Consider the following 16483-nt stretch of genomic DNA (forward strand, 5'->3'; position numbering starts at 1 on the left):
ACGAAGCGGATATCTCCAGTATTTTCCGAATTTAGTATTTTCCCATAGGCTTAACATTACGACGTAATGACCTCTAACTGACCTCAGGTCAGTGACCTCAAAAAACCCGAACTATATGCTATACAACTCGGTGAACTTAGCACATCCTGAAAGTTTGAAGGAAATCAGTGCAAAACTGTGAGTTGGACAGGTGCAAAAAGAAAATTGAAATTTGACCATGACCTTGTACCGGTTTTTCTGACCTGGTGACCTGACCCAAGGTCACCCGGACCTGAAATTTTCAGGTCATATATAAAAAGGTTGCCCCATAGGCTGTGCCAAATTTGGCGGCGCTGCGCGCCGCCGTTTTTACGCTATCTTCGAAAAACCTTAGGGGGGGTCGCATCGACCCCCCCCCCCTGCCAGGGCGAGGGTTAAAACACAGTCCGAATCTGTTAGAACTTCTTGGAAACGAAGTCTGTGGCATTTTGGATTTATTTCAAAATTTGTCTCGTGACACATTTGGAGAAGCTAGGGTCAGGTGAGGTCAGGCTGATTTTAAGTGTTTTCCACCACTGAGTTTTGAAATATGGGCTCCAAAACAAGCTCTTAAAAGCTTATGTGAATCCTGAAATCGAAAAGCCTATGCTGTGAATCTGCGCGTAAGCCAGTGCCCGCTGGGGCCCATGAATTTTCAAGCCGGCGATGGCGAGGGGGTCTAAACGAGGACCTAACTCGTCCCCTGGACTATATAGTTACAAGACGTCAGCAGTGTTGTGAAGGTCGCAATGTTACGCTTTGATTATTTTTGGTCCAGCAGAGCCCAGAGGTCAGGTGACCAGACACTTTTCCGAGGTCAAAGACAAATTGCCCTTATTTTGGTTCGCGGTCAACGGATAAGCCTCCATAGAGCAAAACCGTAAAATGAAACGCTTTGTGCGGGAGCCGCTTTCTGAAATGTTTTTTAGGCATAATGTTTGTAAAAGCTTTTCATAGCCACCCAACATCATGGACGCCGGTGAAACAGGGCGCCGGAGGGCATATTAGTCACGTGACATTTGTAGCTTCTCCCCCTTCGTGTGCCTTCTACAATCTACATGCTAAACGTCACGTGTAAATTTCACGAACCTTGATCAAATCGCCCCAGGCGCCCTGTTTTCACCGTCGTCCATCATGCCGCCAAACCACCCATCCCCGTTGATCGGTAGTTGGAAATTAAACAAATGAGCGCCAGTTGCGAACAGCGACTGAAAGCTGCTACTACACCTTTTTACGGCCAAATATAGAAATAGTGCACACAGTTCAGAAATAGTGCAACCATTTCGACAGTTCGGCATAGTGCACCGCTTCTTGGGCCGAGTGCATGAAATTCAGTAATAGTGCACACGGCTCCGAAACAGTGCAAGCAAGTTAAAAGAGAATGCATTCATTTTCAGTAGTTGCGATTTCAGTTTCGCCAGAGTGCATTGCTTCGTCATATGCATTGGTATTCGGCGTACCGCAAAGCAATTTAGTTAACCTTCAAGCGAATTCGGTGCCCCATCTAGAAAATATTTTTGACAACGCTCTTGCTGTTTATCAAGTGTAGCGTGGTGCCGTTCAAACAAGCTGCTAATGAAATTTTACTAAATTATTGAAATTTTACCGCTAATGAAGTTAATGAGATTTTAATAAATGTAATGAAAAGGCCCAATTTAGGCGGCAGTGCACACATTTCAAAAATAGTGCAGACGATTTCGACAGTACGGCATAGTGCATTCATATATTGAATCGCGGCACGATATTCGCCATATTGCAGCCATTTCGTCATAGTGCAGGTTTAAAGTGACACAGGTTCAGGCATATTAGACATATCGCACATTATTCGTCAGATCGTTTCAATTTCGGGGTCCCGCATGTAATTTAGGCACTGTTCAGTAAGACGGCATTGCATAAATAAATAATAACTATTTTTATTTGACATTTCACGCTACCTGAGCCTCCAATGACACTCGTAGTCAGTCAGCAACGCAAAAAAGTCAAGTAGCCAGCTGCACTGCTTTGAATGCAAAAGGTAAAGGGTATTTAATGTTTCATCTGGGTGTCTTAGCTTCAATCAAGGCCCTAAAACATAAGGTTGGACGAAGTTTTCTACCAAAAATGTACTAGAATAGCGTACGAGTCAAACCTATTTCCGTTGTTTCTTTACAAATATGTCGCAAACAAGCTTTTTCTGTAATAAATCATTATTTCGAAGTTAAGCAACCAGTTGCTATAAATTCTATAAGCAAACACTTATTTTTTATATAAAAGCCTAGCTTATATAGTCCAGCTCTAGTTGAATAATCAAGTAGCTACTAAATTTTCCAGATGAGACACATATTGCGCACTTCAGACAAATGCGTTGCTAAGGCGTTGCTAAGGACTCTTTCGCATGTTTTGCTGCGAAGTTTTTGTTATGAAGTGAGGGAAGTGAGATGGACAGGCTTTTTTATATTTTTTTCTGGTTTTCTAGGACCGTCGCAATTATTGAACTTGACATACTTGTCTTGCTTTTTTATCCGAGGCTTTTTCAATAATTGGTATACCTATTCTATCGTGGAAATAAAAGGGCCAGCAGGCCACAGGGGTAAATGCAAGTCGACTGATAGTCAGATAGTGAAATAAAAGGTAGAAGCTTGGGTAGAAGTGTCTGTTCCATTAGAAATTTAATGTGATGTGATGGAACATGAAGCAACAGGATCAGACGCAAGAACCACCAATTAAGAACCCAGAACCAGCAAGCGCAATGCCATCAAGAGCAGCCATGGTAACGTTTGATTAGCTTTCAGAAAACCTTGGAACTAGACGCCAGACGGTGAGCAATCAAGAGATCTTACAAGACCAGTAGTTACTTGAAAACGAGATCCGCCAAGAAAATCAGTAGATTCTTCAATGGCAACACATTTCAACATCTATCTAGCAATGATTTGCACCAGCGAGGTGCTATCATTGTGTTTTGTGTCTGTATCCCTAACTGCTCAAAAAATATTTGTCAATAAATAAACAAACAAATAATGCGTCTTTTTCTATTGAAAGTAAGTCCTCCAAGTGGCAAGGGATGAATAATAGAAGGTACCTAATTAATTGCCATCTATTCATTCAATTCATTAATCATAGGCAATTCGGGCATCGATCGGCAGCGCCCTTACTGCATGGTGCTGCGGATCGTCCATGGGTTTCTTGATGACTCCGACTCTGACTCAGACTTTCAAAAATCAACTCTGACTTTGATTTCAAATGTCGGCTCTGACCGACTCCGACTCCACAGCCCTAGCAGGTCTGCGGAGGCAATGGCTTTTTGGTGACTCCGACTCTGACTCTGGCTTTCAAAATTGACTCTGACTCTGACTCTGGTCAGAACTGTCGACTCCGACCGACTATAACTCCGACTACGGAACCCTGAAAGGTCTGCGGAGGGGATCGAATTTCGGTGACTGACTCAGACTCCAGCTTTTAAAATCGACTCTGACTCCGACTCGACGACTCAGGTCAGAACTGTCAACTCTGACCGACTTCATGACTCCGACTCCGGAGCCCTACTGGCAGCTATCACGCCAGGGAGCTGCAAATCATATGTTCCGTGGCGGTTTATGGCATTAAAGTCGATAATGCGGCTGAATCGCACTATGAAACACCCTTATTGGCTGCAAGAACCACGAAAGTTAGCGCATCACCACTGGAAAACGTGACAAGATATCGATTAATTGGCCCTGGATTTGGATAAATAACATCTTGATGATCATATTAGCACACATTTACATTATCATCTATCTCAAGGTTGCCCTTCAGGCGGCTCTAAACTATGGCAATTTCCCTATCTTCAACATGTAAATGCCCTCGGGCGTCCTCGTGGTGACGTAGGCATGGGAGTGCCAGGTTGGTAGGAACTAGACTTCGACGCCCCCTGGCTTCAATCATATAAGACATAGTGCACATAATTCGTCGGGTGCTTTTATATTCGGCATGAACAATATTTTTTCGGCTTTGTTCAATCAAATTCGCCATGATGCTGAAAGGCGATAACAAGAATCCATAGCATTTCTGATCTTTTTGAACCAGCAACGAAGTTATGCACCCGATTCAGAAGCCCTGAATGCCACGTGACCGCCACTTAACCGTGTCACCGAGTTCTTAGAGCGAGACTAATGATAAGTTAATTCCTGAGAGCTGAAACTGCATTTGAGCAGGTTTTTGAACAAGATTCACGCTACTCTTGACAGACAGATAGGGGCTTTCAAAAATATTTTCCCAATCTAGCAGCGAATTCACTTGAACATCGCCTAAATCGCTTTGCTGGACGCCGACTATCAGGCCACATGACGAAACCGTGCACGATGACGAAATTGAACCTACGGCTCACTGAATTTGAGCGCACCCTCTTCTAAATTGATTGCTCTTCTTTTGAAACGTGTGCACTATTACCGAATATCATGCACTTGGCCGAACTAGAGGTGCGCTATGCCGAACTGTCGAAATCGGTTGCGCTATTACTGAACTGTGTGCACTATTTCTATATTTGGCCGTGAAAAGGTGTAGCGCATTTCACGTTCACGTGACATCCCACATTCTTCATTAGGTCCAGAGCTTTGCTGAGGGCTTAAGTTGCGTAGGAAGGTGAGATTTGCTTACATAATCGCTTATTTATACCGTGCTGGATTTATTTGAACATTGCCGTAAGCACATGCCGTATGTCGAAATTAAATTAACCTGACGAATTATTATTTGCACTAAGTCCAATATGTCTGAACCTGGGCCACTTTTAACTACACTATGACGGAGTGGGGTGCACAATGACAAATATCGTGCCGCGATTCAATATATGAAGGCACTATGCCGAACCGTCGAAATCACCTGCACTATTTTTGAAATGTGTGCACTTCCGCCTAAATTGGGCGTAAAAAGGTGTATACCCATAACAAGTAATGGTACAAAAATAATCCTGCGATTTCGGGAAGATAATGCCGGCTAGAAACATCGCAAGCTTCGTCCGTTACTTCAATATGTTTGATTAACCGTCCGTAGTGCAAATCCATCCTAAATCTATTATCGACCAAGGAAAAAGCATTCGACAGCATGAGAAGACAAAGTGAAATCAGCTTCTGCCAGATCCCAAGATATGCAGTGCAAATCACAAGATCCCAATGTTAATGTTCAAATCCCAAGATCTTGGGACAAATCCCAAGGAATGGCATCGCTGCCTCTGATGGTTATACGCCCAGTACAACAATGTTATCTGTCAAACAACAATCGATGACGGGATCCCTTCTCATCATCTCTTAAACCATCGGTTGTCAATTCACCCAACGACCCCTCTAGATTCGCCAGAGACGGGATCGGGTCGCCGTTATTGCACCCGTCTTAGTGTCTTGAATATGTAGACAGCTTCGCCCACGGACGTCGGACGGGGTGATCGTTCCACGAATGTACGCACTAGAGATGCACCGAATTTGCAATTTCATTACCCGCCCCGCCCCGCAGCTACCCCTTGCCCAACCACAACTACCCGCAAGCTGATTTTGGCTGAGCCGGACCCGCAAAAAACCCGCAATTTTAAAAAACCTGCCTTTGCAAGAGAAAAATACAGCTGGGTCAATGCTAGAGCTATATAAACCTTACTTGCTTCATTGTTGTGCAGAAAAAGACAGCCAAACAAATAGTAAGGACTTGAAATTGCTATGCTAAGTCCTCAGGAAGTGCACACTGGATAATGGAAAACAAATAATGCATCAATACATTTGAAATTCCTTTCTGAAAAGAATTCAGTAAAATCTTTCTCTCACCTTACCCTTCAGCATTGGCTGAGGATCAAAATTTCACTCTGGTTCCTCTCAATGTTAGGCTTCTGGAATGATACTGTTATCAAAATGAATGTTGATATAAAAAGATATGCGATTTCCAGTTAAAAATAAATAGTGACACGGACGACACGGTGAATAATGCGTATCCGGTCGATCTACACATAAAACAAATCATGCAAAAGCCCAGCAAAAACCAACTAACCAATGAACCACTTTTTTTTTGCTCGGTCGGCCTAGTGCCATACCCGAGCAGCGGGCAGTTACTCCCAGGGTATATAGAACAACGGGTACACCAACGACGCGGAAAGCGCCCATTTTACCTGGATGAGTTACATGGAAGGTGATATATTTTTTGAATATGGAATAAATAGAGTATTCCATTCTGACGAGTAAAGCCAAATTCATAAAGCAGTTATTTTTAAATTATATGAACCAGAAATAACATACTAACCATAGTTTAAAACTTAGAATAAAGTTAGTTGAAAAGCGTATAGTTGATACTAAGATGGAAGGAATCAATGGAAGGCGGAAATGGCGCAGCTGTTTCATTCTTAAATTGTGTTCGCTAGCAGGATTTACGTGATGCTAGCGACATCTATTAATGTAAACGGGGACGCTCATTGGCTGATAGAGTCCGTGAGCAGTATCGCTAACTTACGCTAGTACAGGGTTGAGGCAATGTGCGCATGCGCAGGAACTAGTGCCCTCATGGAGGAGCCTTTGGTACCTCGGGCAGCGCCCAATGCTTTTTGGACCTGTTATGGCCTCCGCATCGGAAAACGCTAGATAAAAAGGTTGTAGAGGAAGCTTTAGGCTACCTTTCCCTACAATAATATTGGCAATTTGTTTATTAGTTAACGTGTGGGGCTCGCTTGAAAAAGGTCGATTTAACATGTAAACTCTATGGGGTAGTAGTTTTTGAGCGCCCATTTGGCCTAATGCTACCAACTGTTACTGGCTACCCCTGGTTACTCCGGCAATTTTCGCCGGGCAGCAAGTCTTACGTTACACCGGTTTATGTGAACCCGGTAGCAAAAACAACGTGGGATCCTATCTTAATGTGGAATCAAAGCTAAGGGAGGTACTTACGTGTATAGCCAAAGAGCCGAGATGTCTGGAGTCGCAAACACAACAGTGGGAATGACTTTTATTAACAATACATAATAGACATGAACACTTGTGAGCTGGTGTCAGTGTAATGGAGCCGGGAAGCTTTCATCGCACTGACGAAGGTATAAGACCTTCTAGGCTCCAGCCCCCGGCGGGGCCTTGTTGTGGGGTGTAATAGTCGGGCGAAAAAGTCCTAAATAATAAAAAAAAAGCCGACGCCTAACGCAAAGGGCAAAAGCCTCGCACCTAAGCCAAAACGGCGCGAGGGAAAAAGCCCCGTAACCGCGATTAATTAGTGTGTGCGTTTGGGGGTGAGCCGGGAGACGAGGGCTCTGGTTAGCGTTTTAGGGGCGGCAGCCGCGGCCCTAACACGCTAAAGGCTCTTGATGATCCGAGCAGGGGTAGCCAGTAACAGTTGGTAGCATTAGGCCAAATGGGCGCTCAAAAACTACTACCCCATAGGGTTTCCGTATTAAATCGACCTTTTTCAAGCGAGCCTCACACGTAAGCTAAAAGATAAAGTGCCAATATTATTGTGGGGAAAGGTAGCCTCAAGCTTCTTCTACAACCTTTTTATCTAGCATTTTTCGATGCGGAGGCCATAACAGGTCCAAAAAGCATTGGGCGCTGCCCGAGGTACCAAAAGCCCCTCCATGAGAGCACAAGTTCCTGCGCATGCGCACATTGCATCAACCCTGTACTGGCGTACATTAGTGATACTGCTCTCGGACTCAGTCAGCCAATCAGCGTCCCCGATTAAATTAATAGATGTCGCTAGCATCACGTAAATCCTGCTTGCGAACACATTTTAAGAATGAAACAGCTGCGCCATTTCCGCCTTCCATTGATTCCTTCCATCTTAGTATCAACTATACGCTTTTCAACTAGCTTTAGACTAAGTTTTAAACTATGGTCAGTATGTTATTTCTGGTACATATAATATAAAAATAACTGCTTTATGAATTTGGCTTTACTCGTCAGAATAGAATACTCTATTTTTTCCATATTCAAAAAATATATCACCTACCATGTATCTTATCCAGGTAAAATGGGCGCTTTCCGCGTCGTTGGTGTACCCGTTGTTCTATATACCCTGGATCCGAGCGTCGGCGAGAAAGACGAACAGAAGGTCGTGGATATCCGGAACCACGCATTTTTGGAAACATGCGTCAGAACAAATCACTAGCGTTAGGCGTTTATCCTTCCAAATTCAAAGAGGCTAATATCAAACCAATATTTAAAAACAAAGGTTCCCCATCCGAACCAACAAACTACCGCCCTATAAGTCTCCTATCTTCCTTGTCCAAGGTCTTTGAAAAAGTAGTTCACAAACATATTTATGCACATCTTTCTCATCATAATCTCTTGACAGATAAACAGAGTGGGTAACGGCGAGGCCACAGTGCAGAACAGCAATTATTATACTTGACACATAGTTTATACAAAGCAATGGACTCAGGAAGCGATTTTACTGCCATTTACCTAGATATTTCAAAATACTTCGACAAAATTTGGCACGAGGGACTTTTGTACAAATGTAGACATGAATTTGGCATCATTGACTCACTTTATGACTGGCTAAAATCATACCTATCCTACAGACGACAACGAGTCCAAATCGGCGACACTTATTCAAAAACGGAAATTATTAATGCTGGATGCCCACAGGGTTCGGTGTTGGGTCCTCTCTTGGCACTTATTTACCTTAAAGGAAATAGTTCACTTTCACGAAATTATTTTTTTTGCAACGATTTATTATTTTTTATGTTCAAAATAATCAGCAAAGAAAATAAAACCTTTTTATAACAAAAGATTTTTTTTTTCTATATTTTGATATAGGAAGAACTTTTCAGTTTCTGTAAGGCACAAGCGATCCAGTATGAAAAGAGCATGGGTCCCGAAAATACTTCAGAAACAGAGAAATTATCGCAGCCACCGGCATTTGGGCGATCTGCTCGATCTGATAATGTTCCCCTGAATGTCCTAATTGATCAGTACGAGAATTTCTCTAGAGTTCTCGTAGATAATTTCTCTAGTTTCTGAAGAATTTTCGGGACCCATGCTCTTTTCATACTGGATGGAAATATATGCAAGGCACACATCCTCAACGCAAGACACCTTTTTCGGGACGAGAAATAGAATATCTTTGCCTAGGGTGATCGTTGGGCTGTAAAAGCTCCTGATTTATGCTCGTCTCAGCCCAAGCTACGGAACTGCTATTCCAGTTCAAAACCCATGTTAAAAAGTGAACTATTTCCTTTAATAACCTCTCTACTAAGACACAAAACGACATTTTATTTTTCGCAGACGACGTATCGCTTTATGCATCCCATACAAAGCATAATTTGAATGTAGCGCAAACATCATTACAAAACGATCTTAACGAAATACAAAAATACGGAGAAGAATGGGCGATAACTTTCAACATTAGCAAAACAATACAACAGACATTTTCACGCAGTCAGCAAAACACACCACCTGCTCTTACATTTGGGGACGATATAATACCTATCCACGAAAATCACGCTCATCTTGGAATGACCTTTTCAAAAGACTTACGATTTCATCAGCATATCAATGAAATTTGCAAAAAGGTAAACAGAACCCTGAACCCATTGTATTCCATTGCTCCGTACATCCCCAGGGAAATTTTAGATCAAATTTACAAAACATACACGAGACCACATTTTGACTTTTACGACACTGTTTATGACGGACATATTACGCTCCAGGACGCACAGAGACTTGAAGTTTTACAAAACAGAGCTGCTCGTCTTGTGACTGGCACCTTATTTAGAACACCGACCGACAAGTTGTTGAGAGATTTAGGCTGGGACAAGTTAAAAACAAGAAGAAAGATACACAAAATAACATTATACCACACACTCAACAACCGCATGCAAAACACACCCAGCTATATCCGATCCAGGGATCCGATCAATCATACCGGACACCCGCTCACAAAGGACAGGAAGAGACTTGCGAAATCACAGCAACCACACAATCCAACCACACCGCACCGCATCCTACCAATCCTCGTTCTTTCTATCAACAGCTAAAACATGGAACCACCTCCCAGAATCATTAAGATCCTTGTCTCAAACATCCTTCAAAAAAGAAATCCTTCAGCGACTAGGGGTGCCCAAACCCCCAGACTACTACAAAATTGGCTCTAAGACCGGAAATATTTTACATACCCGATTAAGAACTGATATGTCTTGCTTAAACTCACATCTATTTCAAATAAACAAAACAGATACGCCTGAATGTTCTTGTGGTCATTTCAAAGAAGATGTACGTCACTACGTACTATTCTGCCAAAATTATGATGCCCAAAGAAAAGAACTAATCGATAACGCTTCTCGTATTCTCGGAGAGAATTTTGCAAACTATTCACCTGACCGGAAATTCAACATGCTAATTCACGGAGATCGCTTGAGTGGCGAGGGCAGTCGTGATATGGCATACATCTTCCAAACCTTTTTAACTAAAACAAGCAGATTTTCGAAGTAATCAAATGATTTATTCAAAATTTCATCATGCGATCCCGTGAGCTAGGCGGCTGTTGGAACCATCAAAATTTACCGCTCATGAGCGACTGGCCAGCGGCGGCGGCGGTTGTTTCACATGTTTTATCTTATGTTTCAGAGTGGTGCCTCGAGTCAAGCGATTGCGCTTTTGCACCACTCTGCTATCACGCTTATGTTGTTAATTATTGTACTGTATGTTTCATTGATTATGCCTTATTTCTTATGTATGTTTGGTTCCTTAATAAACATTGTGTGTGTGTGTGTGTGTGTGTGAGAAGCGTCACCAACAGCTGATTGCAAGGAATGTTACAGCGACTAAATTATTGCAGCAGTAGTTAGTGCGAACTTGTTGCGAAAACACCGTTGTATAATGCATATTAATGTGCCATTCTGATAATATTATTTTACACAACAGTTAAAGTTTTACAATTCAGAGGTTAATCACCGGTTAGGAAATAAAGAGACAGTAAGTAGTCATCAATGACAGCTTTCCTTCGCCTCAGAGACCAAAATTGACGCAGTCAAATGCCAATCCTTGTCAGAATGTCGAAAGTGCGCCAGTATTGTATTGCGATATGTTTGGGCCGCATGCCAGTCAATATTTTGATTTTTTGTAAGGGTAATTGCAGGTAATTGGTGTGTTATTTTCGTAATATAGGGTGGGGCAGAACATAGAGAAGGATAGGTAATCAATGAATTTGCATCAAATTTTGTTTAGCTCTTTTTTATGCCGACCAGACGCAAATAAAGTAACATGTGGCATTTGCTCTGATTTTCAACATCAACATCTCATTTTAGTCTGGGTTCTTCCATAATGTATATCTAGTGCACACTGCACATAGACTTCAGTTTAGCTTCCTATAAGTTTGCTTTCAGGTTCTTTTATGTTTTATGGAATGCTTTCACCAGCATTTATTTATGCTTTGTAGTTTGTTGTTTGTACCCTGGTTTGGTCATTGCTGGACTGTGGATGCTATTGCTGGTTGTTTTCAGTTTTGCATTTGAAATGTGCTTCCTTGATAATTTTTATATTTGGTTCTGTTTTAAAAGTTGTTTTGATGAATATTGTATTGTTAACCTGAGCAAATGCACTTGGCATTGTGTTTTGCATCTAAAAAAAAATAAAAATAAAATTATAGGTTCTAAAGTCTGACCGCCAAATACCCGCCACACGACAAGTTTTGCTTCTCGAACCCGCCAAAAACCCTGCGGGTTTTGAAAACCCGCAGAAAGCGGGTTTGCGGGTTCAAAAAGGGCATCTCTAGTACGCACCATCCAGGCCTAGGATGCATCGAGGTTTAAAATAATGCAGTCTGTAGATCAATCAACCTAACTATGGTGGCATACAACCACATTAAAATATCTCCCCGGCTCCCGCAACGTTCCAACGCCCCTCCGTTATGCATTCGCCTTGTGTGTCCGCCGAGCCGGCTTGCCTCCAATGACGTCATCGGCCGGCTGGCGGCGTTCAAGGTCAAACGGCTGGTCTCCTTACATGGAGTTCTATAGCCTTGGGATTACCTATCTATGTGGTGGTAACGTACTGGCTTACCTCGTTGCATAGCGATTTAAAAATAAACCGATTGATTTTTTCCCAGTAGCTTGCCGGGCACAGGAGTTATGTTCACTTGGCGATCTTGACTAATGTTTTGCTGTGTACTGAAGCATCGGATTTGCAACGAATGTTATGAACTTCGTGTCAAACACTGACTATGATATGCTTTCCTAGTAAATTAAAGCCAGGGTAAATGAACGGTTGATATTAGAGGTGTCAATCGGATACCAACTTCTTGGTATACCGATACCAAACCGATACCGAATTGGTATTTGGTATTTCAATCCATAGGCGGCGGAACGATTTGAGACAAGGGGGGGGGGGGGGGGCACCAGCTCAAGGAGCCAAACCCAGGGTACCCCCAAATCCTGTTTTCTCATCGGATTTAGGCCACTTATTTTTTTTCGTCACAGCCCTGACACGATGATTTTTTTTATTTTTTTATTTTTTTTTACTAAACAAAATGGCAGTTCACCCCCGTATGTGTGGTTAACTTTAACCCGCGCCCGGCTGGGGGTCCTGGATTTCCACGCCCTGCTGGGGGGGGGGGGTGTTTGAACACCCCCCCCCTTGTAACTCGGCTCCTGGGCCACGTAGCGATACGCGGAAGGCGGCGTTCGAAAGAGCGTCAAAAATAATGACAAATCACTTCGGTCAATTTTTTGGTCAGGTCAAAGGTCAGGTCACCAGAGGTCATTGAAGGCAAAATTTCGCCGATTTCCAGGTCGAATGTAGAATATTTCCAAAAAGCCAACGCATAACTCGGGAACCAATAGAGCTACAGCGCCGCAGAAAAGCGCATTCGATAGCCCTATTAACGCCCTTTCTGAGTAATTCTCTCAGATTTGACCTAACGTCAACGGTTTTGCCTGCAGGGGGCAAAAACTGCAAAAATAGCCGATTTTTTCGGAAACAGTTTTTCTGCAATAACTTTTGACCCAAGCCCTGTACAAGCTTACTTTTACCTCCATCGTGTTCCTCTCGTCAAGACGCATCTAATGAACTATACCTTGACCTTGAAAGGTCAACTTGAAAATTTGACCTCAGGTCAAGGTCATGACCTGACCGGAAAGGGTCATGTTGCATATCAGTCGATCCGTATCGTCGAGCTAAACACATCTAAGGCGTTTTTATCGCTCTAGCATGCCTCTATCAAAAGTTATTTGCGAAAAACTGTTAGATACCATTCGTGACCTAAGATGACCTCAGGGCATAAACAAGGGTCACGGACACCATTTTCATGTCCAGTGTGTAAACCACTTGTAATTCGGTGTTTGGGAGTGTTTATAATGTCTTCCGTCCAAAAGAGGCGCATTTCAATTTTCTCCCATTGACTTATAATGGGGAGGTCGTAAAATTGACCTGACCTTAGGTCATCGATATCAAAATTCTGAGATATAAATTTTGTACATGTCATTGCTCTTACCAATCGCTGAACGTTTCAAAGCAATCGGTCACTCGGTGTTCCTATGACAGACATTGAAACTTTTTATGAGGTGAGGTCACTTCAAGTGACCTGGTGACCTGACCTTGAATGACCTTGGTCTGAAATTTTCACAACATGTGTAGAATTGATGCATGATAAGGAGATATTCGCGAAAAACCACAAGGGGGGTGTTCAAACACCCCCCCCCCCCCCAGCAGGGCGCGGGTTAAGCTGATCCTCAAGTACCTATGTGTTTGTCTCTTCCTTATTGTCGTTTGATAGATTCCATTTATCCTACATGCATCAAATTCCCCTAGAAGCCATCGCAGTACTAATCAGTGGCGAATCCCAGGGGGGAGGTCACATGGGTCATGACTTAGGGCCTGGGGTCACCACATGCCTGCCAGGAGCACCACAGGCCTGACAGCCGACAGGGGCACCACAGGCCCGCCGGGGGTACAACCCTCCCAGGCCAATATAGAAAACCAATTGGTCCGGCCAGGGTTAAATACCCGTACTGCGATCTAATGTTAAAAGACGGCCCAAAGTCACCTGACGCCAGTGACAGGTCCTATATTTGCAGCGTCTTATATTCACGAATGTTTCCATTTTCACTTTCTTCAGCCGAGTGATGGTTACCAATAGCAAGGCTCTCTAAATGCAAGCCGTAATCGCCATTCGCCACGCAATATGTGGAAGGCTTTTGATGTCAGTACATACATCCATACATATGTACATACATCCATAAAACCATATTTTCTGCGCTTTTCACAAAATTAATAAACTCAAGCGCATCTGTTTATTGATGACCAGTCAGCTACCTACACATGGAAGCGTGCAGGTCACCCGTCACACAGGTCACAAGACAGCGTAAGCCGGGCGCGGCGGCCGAGCCGATACTGGGGCCGGTGCGGGCGGTAGTTGGGTAGGAATATCGGCTCCTGCAAATTTTGCGCAAATATGCGCAGTTAGCTTTTATGTTGCCCTGGTGTAAATTTGAATCTTGCTTCACCTCACAAAATATCAAAATGGAACTAGAGGGAACTACCTGTTGTTTCCTTACCAAAACTTTGCAGTTACATTCCAGATTCACTATAGGAGAGCCTTCATAAAAAGCTACAGTAAATCTTAGTTGGGGAAAAAGTATACAAAAAAAGTTTGCACTGACCAGTCGCCAACTTCATAACGAACATTTTGATGCATAATATGTGGGATTTCAACGTGGTGTCTATCAGCAATAAGACTCTGAATATCCGGCTCAAGAAACCTCTTGCTCCGCGTTAGTTTCCGAGTTCTGGAATACCCCATCTTCGGGGGCTGATTACAGTTATTTTTGATCACCTGGAGTAGTTTTTTTTTTTGGCCTAATTATAATAATTTGATCAATTTCAAATCGATCTATATAAAAAATAATCCGAAACTCTGGAATCACCCGTGGCCTCTCGTGAGGGCGTTCCCGACCAGTGTGCAGCGGAGCAGAGCGGACCCGGACAGTGGCCGGGCGGGATTCGGCGGCCGGCTGGCTCCCTGGGCCGGGTAGCCTCCGCCGCGGCCCGCGCCGGCCACGCGCGCTCCTCAGTCCTCACCTCCTCGGCTCTCGCTGTCGGCTGGCTTCACCTGGATCGGCCGGTTCATCTGCAACGAGGCACTCCGTTAGCTGAGCACTCGAGTCGGAGAGGCCCGCGGGCCACTGCCGGTCACAGTCCGGGCGCCGGTCACAGTCCGGGCGCCGGTCACAGTCAGGGCGCCGGTCACAGTCAGGGCGCCGGTCACAGTCAGGGCGCCTGACCCTGACGGCAGTCATAGCCGCGACAGTCATAGCTAGGGGACACGCTGCCTGATGCGAACAGAAAGCTGCCCTTTTAACCCTCGCCGGACCTATTGGTTTTCTACATACGCGCCGGCCGAGGGGGGAGGGGGGGGGGGTACGACCCCCTCGCCGTTTTGCCCCTGGTGGAGCTAGCGTGTCGCGGAAAAAACGAGCGTGTGCACCGTTATGAGACGCAGGGATTGATACCCGATTTTAAGGTCCTAGATCAACTGGTGACCTCTGAGGTCAGGTCAAGTGCCCCAAGGTACGGTTCCGGTTTTTGCTAAATGACTTCGCAAAAAATGGCCGCAGAGCCGCGATTTTGGCACCATTGTGTTCGCCTAGCCCAGGTGCGTCGAATGGTATACTTTTTGTTAGGGTGAGGTCAACTTACGTAGTTGACCTTGGGTCTAGGCCAGGTCAAAGCCCCTCAGGGTCACGAAGCTGGGCAAAAGGTATCATATGGCATACCATTCGATTCGGAAGGTTTTCCCGAGTCCAATGGTGGTTTTCCCGACTCTGTAGCTCAATTTGATCGGGAGTTATTGATGGAAAACTCGTACGACCCTAGTGACGTCATAAATGACGTCACGCAAGGTTAACATTGCAAAAGTGAAGCATTGGACTTTGCAAGGAGTGCATGAAATCACGATACCATGTACGTGAGATAGTTTTAGATCATTCTTGGCGCCAAAATAATAGTTTTTTATTTCCCCATTGACTTTTAACCGACCTGGGGCCGTATTCACGTCGACTTCGTAAGTCAATTTTCTTTTGTAAGTATAATTTGGTATTCATGTCGACACTTCTTAAGTTTTTTCTTACGAAATGTCTGGATATCTACAAAAATCGGTATTCACGTCAAAATTCGTAGGAATATCTTAAGAAATTCGTAAGAAGCGTTTGGTGCATTGACCTTTGCCTTAATCATTGAGATTTAGGCATCCTCCTTGTAGGGATTTACACAACTATCCATTGTATAAATATAAAAATCAAAATGTCTGTACGTATGTATGTAACGCGTCCGTCACGCTTTAAGGGCTATTGCTGTGGAACGGTGCGGGCTACGGGGGTGAAATTTTGGACTTAAGTCAGACGTGTGCATCTGTTTGTCGTATCAACTTTTCGAGGGGGTGCGTGCGGTGGTGTGCACGTGGCGGGCGCATCTTTGCGGGATTTTGGCCGCGGCCGGCTTCGAGCAGACGGCACGTGCCTTAGCTCAGATTGTTCGCTGCGAAAATGAGGGAAATCAGA

The 16483-nt window shown here is 44.0% G+C and overlaps 1 protein-coding gene across 1 annotated transcript in view; it reads right to left on the reverse strand.

Annotated features, from left to right (window-relative positions):
* LOC122378628 (CUGBP Elav-like family member 3-A) overlaps positions 1-16483 on the reverse strand; it is a 231918-nt gene that overhangs the window by 114706 nt on the left and 100729 nt on the right. The window contains exon 3 of the mRNA XM_043359921.1: positions 15006-15054. Within this exon, the coding sequence (XP_043215856.1) occupies positions 15006-15054 (49 nt within the window). The remainder of the gene's footprint in view (positions 1-15005; positions 15055-16483) is intronic.

This window comes from Amphibalanus amphitrite, unplaced genomic scaffold (assembly GCF_019059575.1).
Source record: "Amphibalanus amphitrite isolate SeventyFive unplaced genomic scaffold, NRLGWU_Aamphi_draft 000000F_arrow, whole genome shotgun sequence".
NCBI lineage: Eukaryota > Metazoa > Arthropoda > Thecostraca > Balanomorpha > Balanidae > Amphibalanus > Amphibalanus amphitrite.